At 38.0% G+C, this 19,963-nt stretch overlaps 1 protein-coding gene and 1 pseudogene across 1 annotated transcript in view; both read right to left on the bottom strand.

Annotated features, from left to right (window-relative positions):
* Window positions 1-3,378: 3,378 nt before the first annotated feature.
* Window positions 3,379-15,199, bottom strand: LOC138305904 (uncharacterized; annotated as a pseudogene).
* Window positions 14,629-19,963, bottom strand: part of LOC138305592 (myomesin-3-like) — an 18,735-nt gene continuing 13,400 nt past the window's right edge. Inside the window, exon 3 of the mRNA XM_069245895.1 lies at window positions 14,629-14,834. Coding sequence (XP_069101996.1) covers window positions 14,629-14,834 — 206 coding nt within the window. The remainder of the gene's footprint in view (window positions 14,835-19,963) is intronic.

Genomic DNA, 19,963 nt, shown 5'->3' with positions numbered 1-19,963 from the left:
CAATAAACTGAAGTGTAAATAATTCAGTGTTTCAATATTTGAGTTATTTGGTTTTACCACATGCAGGTCTTACCCTTGTAAGTTAAATATAGTTGTTTTATCATCCTAGCTATAATCTCTCTCTTTATATACATGTACATAGTTGTTATCATTACTATAATCTTGTAAGCTTAAATATAGTTGTTTTATCATCCTAGCTATAATCTCTCTCTTTATATACATGTACTTGTGTATGTAGTTGTATAGTCATCTAGCTATAATCTCTCTCTTTATATACATGTACATTTATAGTTGATTTTTATATCTATAATCTCTTCCTTTATATACATGTACACTGTATGTTTATATAATATCTCTCTTTATATACATTGTTACACTGTATGTTTATATAATACCTCTCTTTATATACATGTACATCGTATGTTTATATAATATTTCTCTTTATATACATGTACATTGTATGTATATACAAGGATTCCTTGGTATATATAATATCGTGGTTCAGGCGTTATAAAGTTGATGGACACATTAGGCTAATCAGTTTTAAACAACAATTTTCAAATTAAGATTACACTGGTAACTTCTTGTAGAAAACAAACTCGACTAAATTTACAGAATTCTGAAGTATTGTATTTATTATACAGATGGAATCACGGTTTTTACAGCAAATTAGAAAAGAACAATTTTCTAATCATGTGATTAAGCTACATGTAATCACTTTTTGAACAATTGGGATCAAGTATACATGTATAATGTCTGTTATATACTGTACAAGTAACATAATACCCTATAGCCCAGTATATTTGATGTGAATTCATCACTGTATGAATCTCACAACTGATCAATTAACATTAATGTGTATGACCTAGTATGTTAGCATTTGATTTAGTTATGAACCAATAATTTGTTTCCTTATAGCACTGGGCCCGGCACCATAAAAACTATTCTCAGACAGATTTTTTACTCAAGTATATGATTTTACATATAGACTTGAGTAAAAAATCTGTCTGAGAAAGTTTTATGGTGCCAGGCCTGATGTACTGACCACTATGTCTTATAGAGAATATAATCATTTATTTGATTTTCTCGTATACTCGTACAATTATGTATACTATTTAAATCTCTGATACAATCACAATCTTATATACATTATTATTGTCTAATAGAGGGAATTTAATCATTTGTTTTTCCCTCGCATTCTGTGCATACAACTTTTTATACATTATCAATACCGGTACGTTATTTTGTTAAGTATTCTAGAAAAGGTTCCACATAAAACACTAAAATAAACTTAGTCCTGTTACACAGGTATGGAAGTCACGTTAACAAAATAACAACAGTGATCCACCTAACAAAGACATAAAATCTGTGATTCAACCTGTGATCTCTGTACAAGGGCCTCAACGGTCATCTGAAAACCTTGGCAACAGTCATATTAGAAATAAATTAGATATAGTGTCATGGTGGCTATCTTCGATTTGGGATCAATCCAAAATATAAAAACACTTTGTCAAGACTATGTCAGGAAAATTTCAAGCCAGTTTCAGCATATCTCACTGGTAAAATTTTAAGTTCAAAATGTGTTTTCAAGATGGCAGCTGTGGTTGCCATCTTGGATTTCAGATCAACCTGAAAAATACCAGCATTTTTACTTGGTCAGGACCATGTCACGATCATTTTGGGCAAGTTTCAGTCAAATCACACTGTTAGAACTTGAGAAGAAATTCAAAATGTGTTTTCAAGAAGGCGGCTATGACGGCCATCTTGGACTTTGGACCAACCCGAAAAATAACAACACCTTGTCGTGACCATGTTAGGATAATTTCAGGCAAGTTTCAGCCAAATCACGCTTGAAGAACTCGAAAAAAAGGTCAAAATTTGAAAAGTTTCCGCACAGTGCTCAGCGGACAAAGATAGACAAAACATGATGACTATAGGTCATCCTGACCCTTAAAGGTAGGTTTCGCCCAATGAAATATAAAGACTACGAAATTGAAATTTATCCTATACATAGATATAATCTTCAGATCATTTTCAATGCATACAGCGAACAATATGGGTGGTCAGTTGCCTAGCTTGACTAGGAAAATACTCCTCTAAAAATAGAGCGAAGTCAAGCTTTACATAGAACATGACATATTTTTTTTCAAAACGAGGCCGCAGCAACATACGGAAGTGACAGTCTTGCCACGGCATATTTAGTTAAAAAACAACAACAACAAATCGAAGTGCGAGGGACTGTTAATACATATCATATAATCTAAAACACTTCATGTTACCAAGGACGTATATGAGAAGGATAAGTCACACTGAGTTTTGGGCAAAGACAGCGCAGGCGCTTTTGTGTTTGTGCACTGACCGTGACGTTGGGCGACGACTGATTTCCTTTGATATCCGCCGCCGCAGCCTTTGATGTAGCATGGGGGTGCGAGGGTTACCGTCTTACTTTCTGAAGCGTGCTGCCATTTTATGAGCGGTCGTATTTTTTTAACGATAGTTTAAGACATTTCTTCTAAATCTTCCGTCTTTAAAGCAAGTTATAAACGTTGTGAAATTTAATTTACTTTACATTGGCGTTTCGTTTGACTCGATAAGACAAGTATTTGTTGAGAAAAACGGTTTTTATTCCCGGTTCATAAGCGTCTCGCGTGGTGTTTAGTAGTGTAAAGAGACAGACACGAATCCTTCTCACTTATAAATCCTTGATGTTACTTACACACTCTCGCTAACTTTGTACACAAAATATACATGTAGTTAGTCTGCGGCTGTTTGTGCGCTGGCATATGTGTTGAAATTTAACTCACCACGTGCAATGCCGTTACACAAGTCCCAACAGATCCCGGCAAGTTCCGCTTGAGATGTGGCTTCTGTTTCTTTTATTGCTACATGCCATTTCTGAATTTAATTCCCTATAGATATCCTAGGGTGCCGCCAAACTTCGACAACACAATCCATCGCAGCTTCATTTGCATATTATTTTGTCTGACGGACACCGTAATAAATCAAGGATTTCCTTCAATTTTGTATTCAAGACACATTTGTTCAATCTCAAACACATAAAGAAATTAAATTGAGATATTTTAATATGTTTTTTCATCTTTTCTTCCGCTTATCGCATTTCACAAAAAAATATTTATTTGGTTGGGCGAAACCTACCTTTAAGGTCAAGTGTACTAAACACCACAAAGCTATCAAGAGTTTAACTCTATCATGAAGCAGTAGTACTTATCAGACTCTGAGGGTTACGAATGAACCTTTTATAGTGATAATGGAGTTTCACTCCGTCACTCAACCAACAATATCACAGTTGTAACTAATATATTATATAAGTTCTTAATTTTAAATAATTTTTTGTTGATAAAAATCATCCCACCCCATTCCCCCTCCCCGCTCCCTCTAATGTGGAATTTTAACTGAGAGAAATAAAAGGTGATAAACTGGTTCCTAAATATCACAGATACCAGATTTTCTATGTGTTACTTGGGTTAACATTGTTATCTTAGAGTCATCACACCGTTAAAAATTTAATCTACAACATGTTGTGACTAAACAATAAGTTTATAAAAAAGTAAGATTTACTGTCGATTAGTCCCACCTTCCAGTAATTGTGATGTCATATTTTGACATGATTTTTGCGACGTCACAATCATGGAACATGGGACTAAACCATGTTGTTTAAAGGCCTCGAAGCCCCAAATTGATTATTTTGTGATAATTTCTGAGACCTTCTCTGCCAGTTTTCTTAATAGCCCCGTGTTTTTTCCGGCACACATGACAACATCTTTTGTGAGTCGGTGGTAAATAGTAGGCACCATCTTCAACCCATTGTAATTAGGATCGTCTGTCACTGTTTCTTTGTGCGAGACCTCCTGCGAAACTTCCACTAAGATGCTGAGAAAGTCCCGATTACTGATTTCACGGCTGCGGATATACTGTTTAAAGACGTTATACAGGTTTGCTAAAAGCCAGCCTCCTTCTGTTGTACTCCTCCAGGCCAGTTTTCCTGTGGAGTAAACAAGAAATACCGCTGTCATGGTTCTCAGATAAACAAGAAATATCACTGTCATGGTTCTCAGATAAACAGAAATATCACTGTCATGGTTCTCAGATAAACAAGATATATCACTGTCATGGTTCTCAGATAAACAAGATATATCATTGTCATGGTTCTCAGATAAAACAAGATATATCACTGTCATGGTTCTCAGATAAACAAGAAATACGCTGTCATGGTTCTCAGATAAACAAGAATAAATATCGCAGTCATGGTTCTCAGATAAACAAGAAATATTGCTGTCATGGTTCTCAGATAAACAAGAAATATCGCAGTCATGGTTCTCAGATAAACAAGAAATATCACTGTCATAGTTCTCAGATAAACAAGAATTGCCACTGTCATCGTTTCTCAGATAAACAAGAAATATCACAATGTCATAGTTCTCAGATAAACAAGAAATATCACTGTCATGGTTCTCAGATAAACAAGAAATATCACTGTCATGGTTCTCAGATAAACCAAGAAATATCGCTGTCATAGTTCTCAGATAAACAAAGCTAAAGTAAAAACAAGAAATATCACTGTCATAGTTCACAGATAAACAAGAAATATTGCTGTCATGGTTCACAAATAAACAATAAATATCGCTGTCATGGTTCTCAGATAACAAAACAGTAATCAAGAAATATCACTGTCATAGTTCTCAGATAAACAAAAAGTAAACAGGAAATATTGCTGTCATTGTTCTCCGATATAAACAAGAAATATCATGGTTCTCAGATAAACAAGTTATATCACTGTCATAGTTCAGATAAACAAGAAATATCGCAGTCATAGTTCTCCGATAAACAAGAAATGTCGCTGTCATGGTTCACAGATAAACAAGTTATACTATGTATACTAAGTAAACAACCACTAGAAAAGTTTGTGTTTTCATGTTAATTAAACAAGTTTCGGCAGTGACATCTGCATACATTCAGGAATAGAAGCTGTGTATAGGTTTACATGTAATTACAACATCGGTGTATAGGATTACAACTACATCTGTGTATAGGTTTACAACTACATCTGTTTATAAGTTTACAACTACATCTGTGTATATGTTTACAACTACATCCGTGTATAGGTTTACAACTACATCTGTGTATAGGTTTACAACTATACATCTGTGTATATGTTTATACATCTGTGTTTACAACAACTACATTGGTGTATAGGTTTACATTAATTACAACATCTGTGTATAGGTTTACAACTACATCTGTGTATATGTTTACAACTACATCTGTGTATAGGTTTACAACTACATCTGTGTATAGTTTACAACTACATCTGTATAGGTTTACAACTACATTGGTGTATAGGTTTACAACTAAATCTGTGTATTGGTTTGTGTACATACCTGGAGGGGAAGCAAACATTACAAGCATGTCATCATGACAAGGAATGGCTGTGACCTCCACGACCTCTGCCACTGGTATGTCTGTTATGACCTTTCGTCTGGTCCCTTTTCTACCACCGGCATCTGCCTGGTCCTTTGGACCATCTTCCAGCCTCTCCTGTTGTTGGGTTATTTCGTTACTCTCTGTGACGTCTTTGTTCTGGTCCGTCGGTGTTACAGCCTCTATGTGGATACTAAGATCACTTTCGGGGGCGATGTCCTTTTTCTGATCCTTGTATTGGGATCGGTCCCTTTTCTTTATGTCTTCATGTCCTGTCTGTAAAACATAAAATGTTGTACTTTGCAGTCTGGATTGTGTGTGATGGCATGAGTGTAATATTTCTTACCACCTGGTATCAATCTCATTTATGTACTTGTTATTTTACATTCACCACATATATTTGTAACCTTATTGCATATATGTTTTATAACATGTACTTCTTGTTTTGCCAATGCGCACTAACATAAGACATGTATAAACTGAGACACAAGGAAGCACACCTCACCATCCCCTAACCTCCCTACCCTCACCACCCCCATCTCCACTACCCCCATCTCCCCTAGCTTCCAACCCCCACCGCCATCTCCTCCCTACCCCCCACTACCTCCCACCCCCTACCCCTACCCCCACTAACATCAGACATATAACAAGGAAGCACATCTCTTCATTCCCCAACCTCCCTACCCTCACCACCCCCATCTCCTACCCTCATCTCCCACTATCTCCTAACCCTACCCCGACCCCCACTAACATCAGACATATAACAAGGAAGCACATCTCTTCATTCCCCAACCTCCCTACCCTCACCATCCCCATCTCCCACTATCTCCAACCCCTACCCCGACCCCCACTAACATCAGACATGTAACAAGGAAGCACACCTCTCTATCTGAATCAGCCTCAGAATCTTCATCTGTGGTAGCCGTGTCATAGCCGTCAGAAAACTCCTCGTCCTCCTCCTCGTCTTTATCTTCGTCTTTATCCTTGTCTATGTCTAGTGAACCAATGATCTGGTCCAGAGCATCTGTAGGTACACCTGTAATTATAGTATCAATATAGGCTTGTTTTTGTAATTTCTTGTGTAATACCTGTACTGTTTAAGCAACAACTTTAGCAAGAACATTAGCAACAACCTTAGCAAGAACATTAGCAACAACTTTAGCAAGAACATTAGCAACAATCTTAGCAAGAACATTAGTAACAGCCTTAGCAAGAACATTAGTAACAGCCTTAGCAAGAACATTAGTAACAGCCTTAGCAAGAACATTAGTAACAGCCTTAGCAAGAACATTAGTAACAGCCTTAGCAAGAACATGAGTAACAGCCTCAGCATTAAGGTACATACCAGATTGGTCAGATTTACTATTGGCGTTGTCGTAGTAAGATCTGGTACAACCGCACCAAGAACATTAGCAACATCCTCAGCAATAACATTAGCAACAATCTTAGCATTAAGGTACATACCAGAATCGTCAGGTTTACTATCGGCGTTGTCGTAGTAAGACCTGGTAGATAACCTTTGTCTCAGTCGATGATGCTTAGACAACTTGGCGGACACGATATACTGGACACCTACACCAGCGTCGAGAGCTTGACTACGATCTTTACTGTAGATAGTCTCCCTACAGGCCTGTCCAAGGAAATAAAACATTACCATACAGGAGGCCCAGAGGGCCTATTTCGCTCACCTGGTGTTTTTTTTACACAAAGACCCTGCCCCTCAGGCCCCCAAGGGGTCATACCCATCATTTGGATTAAGGATGCTACCATTGCATTATGAGTGCTATCTGGTGCTTAGTTTCAGAGAAGAAGTCATTTATGTGGAAGTAGCCAAATTGGCTACTTTTGGTCCCGCCCTCAGACCTTAGGTTAGGAGGGGGAGGGGGGTTGGGTTGCAGCCCCATCATTTGTACATTTTGAATCCCCACCCTATAAGTATGCCACCATTGCATTAAATATGAGTGCTATCCCATGCTTAGTTTATATGAAAATAGCCAAATTGACCCCTTTTGACCCCGTCACTCAGGCCCCTGGGGGTCAGTCCAACCATTTGTACAATTTTCAGTCAGTACCCAATAAGGATGCTACCTGCAGTCAAATTTTGTTAAATTCCGACCAGCAGCTATGGGGAAGTCGATTGTTAAGGGATGACGGACGCTGGACGCCACGGTATTGCATAAGCTCGCCTTGGTCTTCGGACCAGGTGAGCTAATAAATGTATGTAGTCATAACTCATAACTGTGTAAAAAGACCACCAAAGGGACAAGCATAGTATCTGGGTAGGGAGTATCAATGTGTAAAGAAGTGGTGCGCTTCGTTTGTTACATTTTCCCCCAAGTTGTATAAACTGAGATTTTAACAAGATTTTGCTGGTCACAAGATCTTGGGACTGCGCGGAGAATTCCAGTTTCTGCCGGGCTAGGTTTGGTCGATTTTAAATCATAGGTGATTTATTTATATCTGATTCCCATCCTTTCCCTAATTTGTTGTTATCCTGTAGTATGGAAATGCATTAGCATTACTGTGGGTGTATTTTTCGCTATCAGTCGATATTTTTGTTATGTTTTTGGGTTGAAAATATTTGTGAATTTTTACAATGATGGACTTGGCATGTCTCGCTTTAAGATGGGTTTCTATAGTGATTAATAGTTTTCACTCTTAAGTTGAGAGCCGTTGGTAGGCTAGAAAAGAGTGGAAGCCTCCTGTAAAGAGTTTCGGGGTTAACTGTCAAGGATATATTATAAGAATCTCTGTTGGAAAACGGTGTTTGTGAAATTGAAGGTTGAACTATTGATAATCGGCCTGATAGGCAGCGACACGTGTCAATCATTGTTGTACAAAGCATGAATTTAATATATATATAGGCAATAGCAGCAATATTGGAGATATTAGATTATTAGTGATAGCAGCTATATTGTCCATTGCGAAGTTCTCACTGAGACACAGGGGTATTTTCTTGTTATTGATGATTTTACATATGTTGGCCACCGTGGCCCCTCACACATTTGTTTTATCATTAACTTGTAACCCAGAGGTGCAGGGCATGTGGTAATTTGGTAATAACATCTTAACCATTTGGCCACCACAGCCCTAAATGTGAGAAGACGTCCAGAATACAAGACTTACCTGTATAAAGAACAATTTAGGTTTTCCATTTAAATCGCGACATTTTTCCTCTGAGAAGAGTTCCACTAAATCCTTTGTGAGAACTCTTTTGCCATCTACACCCACAATGGCGTGCTCCATCGTCCTTTTGTTTCTTCTCTGATCAACTTCTGTCCATTGTTCGCCGTGGGAACTAATTATACAGATAAAGCAGGCTCTCTCCGCAAGGTCAGGCTTATTGGAAGCTGAGTGAGAGAAAAAACAATAAACATACAAAATAACAGTGACTGATAAAAACAAGAATGCCTGTATAAAGGCAAATAAGTTCGAAAAAAATGTATTGTGCTGCAGAATTGGTTGTTTGACATGTTACTGTTCACAACATCAAATATTTCATTTTCATACTCAAATCAGTTTAATAAAGTTCAATCATTTCCATTATGTCATTGTAGCAAGCCAGATTACATTTTTTTGTATTCTCCCATATCAAGATGTTTAGATAAAATGTCCAAATGTATAATGGACACAGAAAACAAACAAGAGATCCCAGACGGATCTTGGCACCCAAAAAAGAATGATCTATGTCTGATAATGGAAAGAGGGATCTTTTTTCAGCTTTTCAAACTTTTTCAAACATACTAAAAATTTAAGACAGATCGCTTCAGTGCTTTCAGAGAAATAGCGGTAACAAACTTCAATTATCAAAATCCAAGATAGCGTCCTGTCAGCCATCGTGTTCACCGATTGGTTCGAAAATGCAATTTGTACAACTAGAACCCTTGGAGAACCTGCATGTACAATTTGTGACAGATCCCTTCAGTACTTTTAATTCTGTGAAATAGTGGTAACAGGAATCGTTAACGGACAGAAGGATGGACGGAGGACCATTATTATCACATAAAAATTTGCTGACTCAGATTTGTTAAAAATCATAAAAACTGAATATAAGAATGGCATTCCAAGAAAACAATCAGCATATAACACATGCTTACAAAACTTTGAAAAGTAATTTTTTAACTGCTAAATTGATGACTATCTTCTCTGTACAAGGAAAAGTCGCCGATCGGTTTATTGAACACCGACACGTTATTGGCGTAGTTTGTTGTATTTGGGAGTTAAGGGGATAAAAAAGCCGTTTACATGGAAATAGCCAAATTGACCACTTTTGGCCCCACCCCTCAGGTCAGCCCTACCATTTGTAAAACTTTTAGTCAGAACCCTAAAAGGATGTTACCAGTCAAATTTTTAAAAATTCTGACCAGCTGTCATGAAGAAGTCAATTCAATTCTTATAATTGAGACAATGCAATATCGCATTAAGCTAACCTTGGTGCTTCGGACCAGGTGAGCTAAAATTCCCAATTAAACCTACAAATTCTACATGAAAATAAAAACTCTTATGAATTATATATAATACAGTCGAGACTGTCTTATGTGACTTTCCAAGGGACCATCACAAAAAAGTCACATAAGCCAGGGAGTCACTTAAGGCAGTCCAAGTTCATCCGCAACATCACTGTACAAAAATCTGTCTTTAATTGTCTGTTAATTTATTCTTCATTATAAATATATCAATTACCTGATTTTTTAAAAGATAAATAAAAAATAATAATAATTTTTTTTTTTTTTTTTTAAAAAAAGGAATTTTTTATTTAATTAAAAATCATTTAGATCTAGTTATAAATTACAAGCAGACATACATTGATGCTTGGTTTTAAACTTTGTTCAAGAAAAAAAATCTATCTGGAGGGGGGATTTTGGGTTAAAAATCTCATTTTTTTGCAATTAAAAAAAATATTTGTGTCATGGTTTTTCAGGCTTGAAAAAAAATACAAAAATCACACTTGTCAGAAAACAACCATTGCAAAACAATTATGACAGATAGTGTCTGGTTTAGGGCCAGAGCGCAGTAGTACTCGAAAACCTGGAATAAGCCGACACCGTTTGGTATCGGGCCAGGTCATCTCCGATTCAGACTGACCACCGAGAAGCACCACTAACTTTAGTCTATTCAACAAATGAATATTATATCTACCCAAATATTACAATCCGTCGATATTAAGGTGATTTGCATACTACTAGAAAATGGCGACGACGACGAGGGAAATTTAAAGCTGCGAAAAAGAAACTAATGTGTTGACACAATAGAACCGTGCATTCGTGATGAAATGGATGGCTATGAGAAGATAAATTATTCATTTGTTGAAAAGACCAAAGTAAGTGGCGATTCTCGGTGGTAATATTTTATAAGTAGCCTGAATCGGAGATGACCTGGCCTGATACCAAACGGTGTCGGCTTATTCCAGGTTTTCGAGTACTACTGCGCTCTGGCCCTAAACCAGACACTATTTGTCATAATGTCTAAGTCTGGTGTCAGGGCCAGAGTATCTCGGGCTAACTGTACAGTAGAGGTACCATTTTAAAACCTGGGCTTTATTTTGCTGAATTTTACGAATCTACTGTACACTGCTACCAAATGGCGGCCATTACAGAAGCCCAAGTCATGTGCATTTGTTCTTAAGGTTCATGTAATGGCTTTAAACAGTGATATTTTGCAAGCCTAAAACTCATTACTGTGCTGCAATTGAACAGAACTAATTTCATTAATTGTTGGTATATACCCTGGCTAACTGTCAGTCTTACTGTTGATAAGTTATTTGTGAAGCTGCGTGTAAAATACAGTAAAATATGAGAAAAATGTAGATTTCTGGAGAAGACATAGAACTCGTGTGAATTGCATTGATGGAACCAAATAATCATGCCATCGTGTTCAGTTGTGAATATGCCAGGTACTCCAACAGTTTGTTTGGCAAAATCGGACCAGCAAATAGCGCCGGAGCCTAGTGTAGTAAATGCAAATGGCTGCTATAAATGGCGGATCAAAAATATCGCATATAAGAAGCCATCTCAATTGATACAAATGTTTTTATAGACACCATAAGGTACTCTGAACATAACAAGAAGACTCTTCACGAAAAAAATAGTTCAAACAATCTGTTTGGGGCGAAAAATGCAAATTTCCGGAAAGAGCCTCAAAGTCCTCAATTTAACTATTTTTTTCATAAATATTCTTCTTGTCATGTTCAGAGTACCCTATAGTGTATATAAGAACACTTGTATCAATTAAAATGTCTTCTTATATGCTATATTTGTGATCCGCCATTTAAAGCAGCCATTTGCATTTACAACAATAGACTCCTGCGCTATTCGCTGGTCCGATTTTGCCAAACAAACTGTTGGAGTACCTGGCATAGTCACTACTGAACACGATAGCATGTTTATTTGGTGCCATCAATGCAATTCACACGAAAATATACATTTTTCTCTTATTTTACTGAAATTTACAAGCAGCTTCACAAATTACTTATCAACAGTAAGACTGACAGTTAGCCAGGGTATATACCAACAATTAATGAAATTAGTTCTGTTCAATAGCAGCACAGTAATATGTTTTAGGCTTGCAAAATATCACTGGTTAAAACCATTACATGAACCTTAAAAGACTTTTTGATGTTATGAAGAAAATATAGGGTTTCTGACTATGGGATGGCAGTTATAATGACTGTTTACTCATATCAAAGAACGAAATTATGTTTGGTCGTAAATGCCATGTACAAAACAAGAAGAGAGTCACCCACGCCTAATCCACGCCAAGCCATAGGATGATACGGTCAGCTGACGGTAGGCAAAATAAAACATGCCGATTTATTAAATGTGTTCCGTTATTAATTGTCAATGTTTACCATTGTTTAGTATTGAGAGATATCTGAATGATATCTAGCCTTTTTAATAGTTTAAGTCAAAATTTTGTGGAAAAAAACGATCTTTCAAGATCCGTCAAAACTGGTTACACAGTAATGTACTCTTATCGTAGTCAACAGTCGATGTTTAGTTCGATGTTCACACCTCTTTATCTATCATAATTATGGCCTCAGGCGAATGAAAAGTCGCTCAAGACAGACTTTTTATGATGTTTGGGTTGTAAAAACATGGTCGCTTGTCACGTAAGACAGGGAGTCACTGAAAACAGACCCATTATATAGCAAAATACGTTGGGGGGGTCTCAAGTAAGGTCACATAAGACAGGGATCTGGAGTCGCTACATGCAGGGGGTCGCTCAGACAGTCTCGACTGTATAATAATATAAAAATGCTTATAAGATTAGTGATTATTATTCCCAATAGTGAATGTAATTCTTACTGGCTATATTTTTTATTTCATTTTAAGTATCAAATCAAAAGAAATATATGTACATTCTATTACAAGCAACATATAGTCATACAGTGTTACTCTTCCTTATACTAGTATCCTAATCAATGGTACATGTGTCCAGGGCGCTTCAAGAATTGAAAGGTGGGAGGGGGGCTTATTAGTGAACCAAAATTTTGAGTTGTGGATGAAATGTCAGCCATATTTTAACTCTTTCTGTACTCATGACATATTATCTGTTACTGTACAGTAAACATGCATATGGCTTTTAACCTTTGAGACACATTACTATATTGTGATTCACTTGTTAAATGGACAATTCACTCAGGCTAATTCTTTTACATAACCAAGAAGCAAAATGTGGAATAAATGTATCGTTCTATATTTCTTATGAAACACATAACACAAAATATTGACAAATTCCACATCGTTGTTTAGTATTTTGATTGATATCGTTGTAATTACAAATCGTTGATCAATATGATTAAGCAGGTACAATATGTACCCTGTACCCATACCTGAGCCAAAGTCATGCACGTTAAACAAATGAACTACATAACCACTGAGGAGGTGATAGAATGAAATTTTAGGCAAGACATTTCACCTAAAAAGGTGAACACACTACTGTCAGATCGATTTGAGCAGTTCTAGACAAAAGTTGCTTTAATCTACGAGCAAGGGACAGGGTTCAGTATACAAGATGTTCGACCACAATGTGTAATGGCGGACAGCGAGCGAGTTTGAACATTTCACACGGATTTCACCACTATAGGCTTTTCTGGCATATCACAGTAAAAATGACTGATCTAATTTCCATTAAAACTGTGTTTGTCCGATATATGTACACAATTTTAATGTTCTATTAGACTGAATTGTCCCTTTAAAGCTCATCATGTAATATGGGATACAATACTCTTGTCAGAGGCATCACATGTATAAAACATTGTTAAATCCATGGGATGGGGGAATTTATATATATATAACTTATAGGGGGAGAGGCGGGGGAGGTGCGCTATTTGCAGCGAATACAGTCTCCCTTGATATTATTCTTTCAGACTTTTTTTCATACTTACCACTTCGTAAAATACTCTTGATCTCCTCCGCAGTTTTATCATAGTATGTCATCAGTTTAAGATTGAGAGGCTTGAAGAGTTTTTTCATGTTTTTGTAGTCTGTATAGGCTCCGATCCTGTTCGGGTAGCCCTCGGCTGTAAACCTCTCATTCACAATGATGTACACTAAGCCGCGCTTGGTCGATTTTAAATCATACTTCATATCCATGTCCTCAAGCTCCATATCAACCAATCAAAGTGCACTGATGATTTGCATTAATCTGAAACATTCAGATCAAAAATTGAGAAAGACAATTATACAATTTCTTATATAACAAAACCAATTTATTTGCATTGCTTTGCCTGTAATAGAGAGAGTAATGTAGTAGCTAAATCATTTTACCTGTACGTGGAACGGCAAGGTCTGTTGGTGAACAGCATAGCTACTAGGTATATATATCCTCATCAACTATTGAGACTTTAACACATTTGGGTGTGAAAAATTTCTCTGTCAACATCTAGGATATGACAGATTATGTGACTGTCGACTGCTAACCTTTTGAACCAGAAATTCCAGCAAAACAAGGACATGACATCATGAATTCATCTAGTGTAACCGTAAAATGTAGTTGATAGACCAATGTTCTTGTCACATTGAGAATAGTTATTTTGTGGTCTCATCCTTTCTATTGTATGTGTGGAAAATAATCATTCCCTTCCTTCAAGGTGTGACAACAAAATCACATCCCTCATGGGAATTCATGAATGTGCAATTGGAGGCTTGTTCATGAATTCTCCCTCGGATTGTGATTTCATTGTCAGTGTCACACCTTCAAGGTAGGGAAAGATTCTATTAACACGAGTGGAATAGTAGCCAGCTGGCACTGACTGTTGTAGTTGCCAGGCACTGACTGTTGTAGTTGCCAGGCACTGACTGTTGTAGTTGCCAGGCACTGACTGTTGTAGTTGTCAGGCACTGACTGTTGAAGGGTGTTTTTTCCTATGGGTACTCTGGCTTTACCTCCTAAACCTGGAAACATCACTAAATGATCCTGGCTGTTACACATGTAAGAGGACGAAAACAAAAAAACAAACAAAACAAAGCTTCAACAGTCAAGCTGAAATAATTGATGAAATTGAGAAACAGACCAGTCTGAGTTGTTGCGATTGTTTCCTCACTGACTGTTTGTACGACCTTGGAATTGTAAATATACAACATTTGATTAGCGGTTAAGGAGATATGACAATTCAAACAAACATATAAATTAATAGTAAAAGTTAAAAGTTAGATATGGTGCCTGATAGTCTTACCTGCTCTTCTACATGGACTAAATATGCTACACAGACCAGATGTTAATATCACCAGGAAATAAATGCTAATAACTCAATGTCTATATCTGGTTAATAATAAATAACACATTTGGCAAATCATCAGGACTGCACTGTATGTATATAAATAGATGATTACCTATCATTTCCTATTGTTTAAATATAATGACACAATATATCTAGGTACAACACACAGCTCATGTTAGCTAGAACTTAGTCTGGGATGGAAGGGTGTGTATTGTGGAGGACACATTTCATACAATAGGCAGGTTCATGAGGCAAGCGTCAAGAATACATCTAGTCAAAATCACCTAAATTGTGACACTTAAAGTCATAAAATGTGTCTAGGGGGCAGTCAGGGTCATATGAGGACAGGTGTCTTAGGGGACACCAACAGTCATGATCATAGGAGGACAGGTGTCTTAGGGGACACCAACAGTCAGGGTCATATGAAGTCAGGTGTCTTAGGGGACACCAACAGTCAAGGTCAAATGAGGATAGGTGTATTGGGGGACACCAACAGTCAGGGTCATATGAGGACAGGTGTCTTAGGGGACACCAACAGTCAGGGTCATATGAGGACAGGTGTCTAGAGGGACACCAACAGTCAGGGTCAAATGAGGACAGGTGTCTACGGGGACACCAACAGTCAGGGTCATATGAGGACAGGTGTCTAGGGGGACACCAACAGTCAGGGTCATATGAGGACAGGTGTTTTAGGGGACACCCAACAGTCAGGGACATATAAGGACAGGTGTCTTAGGGGACATCAACAGTCAGGGTCATGTATATATATGAGGACAGGTGTCTTAGGGGACACCAACAGTCAGAGTCATATGAGGACAAGTGTCTAAAGGGACACCAACAGTCAGGTTCATATGAGGACAGGTGTCTTTAGGGACACCAACAGTCAGGGTCATATGAGGATAGAGCTGTTATCGTAGAGAAAATGTGCATCGCGATATCGTCAAAATTTGACGATATCGTCAAGATAATATCGCGATTTTTGCCGAGTAAAATATAAAAGGAATTTATGAAATATACCAGGTAAGTCATGTTTGGGGGACCAATCATGAAAGTACAATATAGAGTTGACCACACTACACAGTACACAATGTATAACTGTGTTGCTATTTTAGTAAACACTGACTGATTTACCAATATTCGGCGAGATGCTTTCAAACATTATTTAACTAAGTTGTCAACTTGTAATCAGTTTCCTTTCCAACTAACGCATGATGGGTTACAGCTGACGACAATATCGTAGATATAAGTTTTTTTAACGATATCGTCGTCTCTTGTCTACAATCGTGATATATCACGATGCCGATATATGATAACAGCTCTAGATCTATATGAGGACAGGTGTCTTAGGGGACACCAACACTCAGAGTCATATGAGAACAGATGTCTAAGGAGACACCAACAGTCAGGGTCATATGGGGACAGGTGTCTTAGGGGACACCAACAGTCAGGGTCATATGAGGACAGGTGTTTTATGGGACACCAACAGTCATGGTCATATGATCATGAGGACAGGTGTATAGGGGACACCAACAGTCAAGGTCATATGAGGACAGGTGTCGTAGGGGACACCAACAGTCAGGGTGATATGAGGACAGGTGTCTTAGGGGACACCAACAATCAGGGTGATTTTGGGACAGGTGTCTAGGAGGACACCAACAGTCAGGGTCATATGAGGACAGGTGTCTAGGGGGACACCAACAGTCAGGGTCATATGAGGACAGGTGTCTAGGGGGACACCAACAGTCAGGGTCACTGTGAGGACAGGTGAGGACAGGTGTCTTAAGGGGACACCAACAGTGAGGGTCAACAGGTGTCTAGGGGGGAATTTGAAAAATTTCGGACACCAAACTGGTCATTAAGTCACAGTAGTATGTCTACAATTCTCAGTCAACACGCATGACCAGTCCAGGGTCCTATGAGCTGAATCAAACAGATCTAGGTGGATCCATCAGCCCGAGGGTCCCCCCCCCCCCCCATCACCCAGAACATGTCAAATAGGGGGACACTGTTCAGTACTACAGTGTTCTCTAATTGAGTCCGATATTGAAAGAAAGACTATGTGTACTACAGTCACCACAGCCAGGATGAGGTAGTAGAGTAAGTCCATTCAGTTATTTTATTTAAATCAATCCTTAAGTTAAGTGTTCTAAATTAAATTAATCTTAAAAAATGAATCTTTGTGTTTACCTACTAAATTTTCAGATTAGGATAAACGTTAGCTAGATAACTTCAATATCACGGTTTTATGAGATAAACGTTAGCTAGTATTACGGAAAAATTATCATATAGTATTGCGAAATATAGATCACTTGGCAGGTTTTTGCAGTAGTGATCATTTATCATTATAATTCCTCTGATTTTCAAGACTTAAATTTTTTTAAACACGACTGACAGATTGTGCTGATAGTCCACATTTTTAATTTTGTCGGCTTTGCAGCGAATATGAGAAGATTGAATGAAACTTCAAGACATACATACAGACCGCTTCATGACGGACCAATTTTTACAACAAATGTTTTCCCCTCTGTCATGCTTCTATTTGAGCTAGCATGGGCAATCCCCAGCATCTTCCAATGCTGTTGTGGGAAAGTGGGTTTCTCTCTGATTGAACAATATTTCTGACACCAAAGAGAATCCGACTTTCACAACGGCAGTCTGGTGTGAGGGTTGTGAATGAGGTGTTCTAGCACACTACATATTGAAGTATAAAATTTCAATTCTACAGATCGGGAGTAGTTGGTTGATGACTTCAAAGGACTGAATACTAAAAAGAAAAACGGGACCATGTTGGAGATCTTTGTTCACAAATTTTACTGTCTAAAAAGAAGTTCGATTGAATATGTATGTGATAAATAACACCGATAAACTTTGGATGTAAACATTAATAGTCTCATACCTGGTAGGACACTTCAGACTGTGATTTTTTCAACAAATCTTTAACGACAACTAAATTGTCCTGTATTTTTCATTTTCGCAGCCTTACAGTACCTGTATTGGTACCTTTTGTAAAGTCAAAGGGCTAAGGATCACATCTAAAAAACTGAATTGTTGATTTTGTGTGTTATTTTTTCTGTGATTTTGTACATATTTTCCCAATTTCCCCCAATATGCCTGAACATTTTTTCCCAATCATAAAAACGGCACAGGACTCTGTCAAAAGTCGTTAAACAAAACACCTCTTGCCAACATGTCAGGGTCAAATGTAGGAATAGGTGTCTAGGGAGACACCAACAGTCCAGGGTCAGATTGAATTAGAGACAGGTATTGGGTGGACACTCATACAGTCCAGGGTTCCATTATAAGGACAGGTGTCCTTAGGGCGACACCCCATCAGAGGGTCCATATTAGTAGGCAAGGTCGTGTCTTACTGCACCATCAGTCAAAGGGTCATATTTGGTCAGGTGGTCCTTAAGGCACCACTCAGTCAGGGTCATTAGATGAGGACAGATGTTCTAGAGACATCAAAACAGTTGAGGGTCCATGAGGTAGTCTAGGGGGGGGGGACACCACGTCAGGGTTCTAAGTGTCTTGAGTCCTTATGGTACAGTCTAACACACTATCAGTGGTAGTGGGTCTTTATAGTGAAACATGTGTATTGGGGGAACACCAATCAATGTGTTGGGTCTTAGGAGTTCTATGTGGGGGGACTACCAGTCATCATGTGGGTTATGTGAACAAATGTGGTCCTGGGGGGATAAAATAATTTATGCAGTTTCTGTGTTAAATTCAAGCCTTGGCTATTAATGTAAGTTAATAGAAAACAAGAGGCCCAAAGGGCCTTTTACGGTACATATCTGACTGCACCTTGTATATTTTTGTATATAGCTATTGTTGTCTATAGTGGCGTGGGTCACTTTGTCAAACAGGATCATGTCCAGGATCTCATTTTCAATTTTCTTTCAACAAAATTTTATTTTCATAACAAGGAGGGGCCTTTTTAAATATAGGAACTTAATGTATAATTCATTAAGTGTCAGTGGTTGATTCAATCACGATTTAGGATCAACTCACTGGAGATTAACAATACCTCTTGTCCTGGACGCACATTGTAGTATCATTTCATTTGAGATCTTCGAGAGAATATGTTCAAAATGTGTTTTCAAGATGGTGGTCTGTGTACTGGCCCATCTTGTTTCAGGTTGTTTTTTATCTTTTTTTTTAATTTTCTTTTTGGATTGACCCCCGCCGAAAACAAATTAACACACTTTGTCTGGACCATGTCAGGATCATTTCATGCAAGTTATTCAAGCGAAATTGCACCGGTAGAACTTAAGACAGAACAAAATGTGTTTTCAAGGATGGAGACTGTGTCCAGGATTTCCAGATTCGACCCGAAAAATAAGCAAAACTTGTCGGGACCATGGGATCATTTTCATGGCAAAGTTTTCAGGCCAAATCGCACTGGGTCAGTATACATTTGAGAAGACGTTCATAATGTGTTTTCACGATGCGAGCTGTGGCGGACCATCTTGTGATGTTCAGGATCGACCCGAAAAATAAAACACCACTTTGTGTCTGGACATGTCAGGAGTCATTTCATGCAGTTTCAGCGAAATCGAACCGGCCTATAGACTTGAGCATGACGTTCAAAATGTGTTTTCAAGAATGGCGCCCTATGGGGCTGGCCATCTTAGGATTTCGGATCGACGAACGAATAATAACAACACTTTGGTCGGGACCATGTCAGGATCATATCATGGTAAGTTTTTTCAGCTCATCCACTGGGGTATCCAACTTGAGAAGCAAGTTTAAAATGTGAAAAGTATAACGCTGTGGCGGCATCTGGATTTCGCAACGCGCCCG

The sequence above is a fragment of the Argopecten irradians genome, chromosome 13 (assembly GCF_041381155.1).
Source record: "Argopecten irradians isolate NY chromosome 13, Ai_NY, whole genome shotgun sequence".
Classification (NCBI taxonomy): domain Eukaryota; kingdom Metazoa; phylum Mollusca; class Bivalvia; order Pectinida; family Pectinidae; genus Argopecten; species Argopecten irradians.
Note: the sequence above shows the minus strand (reverse complement) of the source record. Positions and strands in the feature narration are given on the sequence as shown.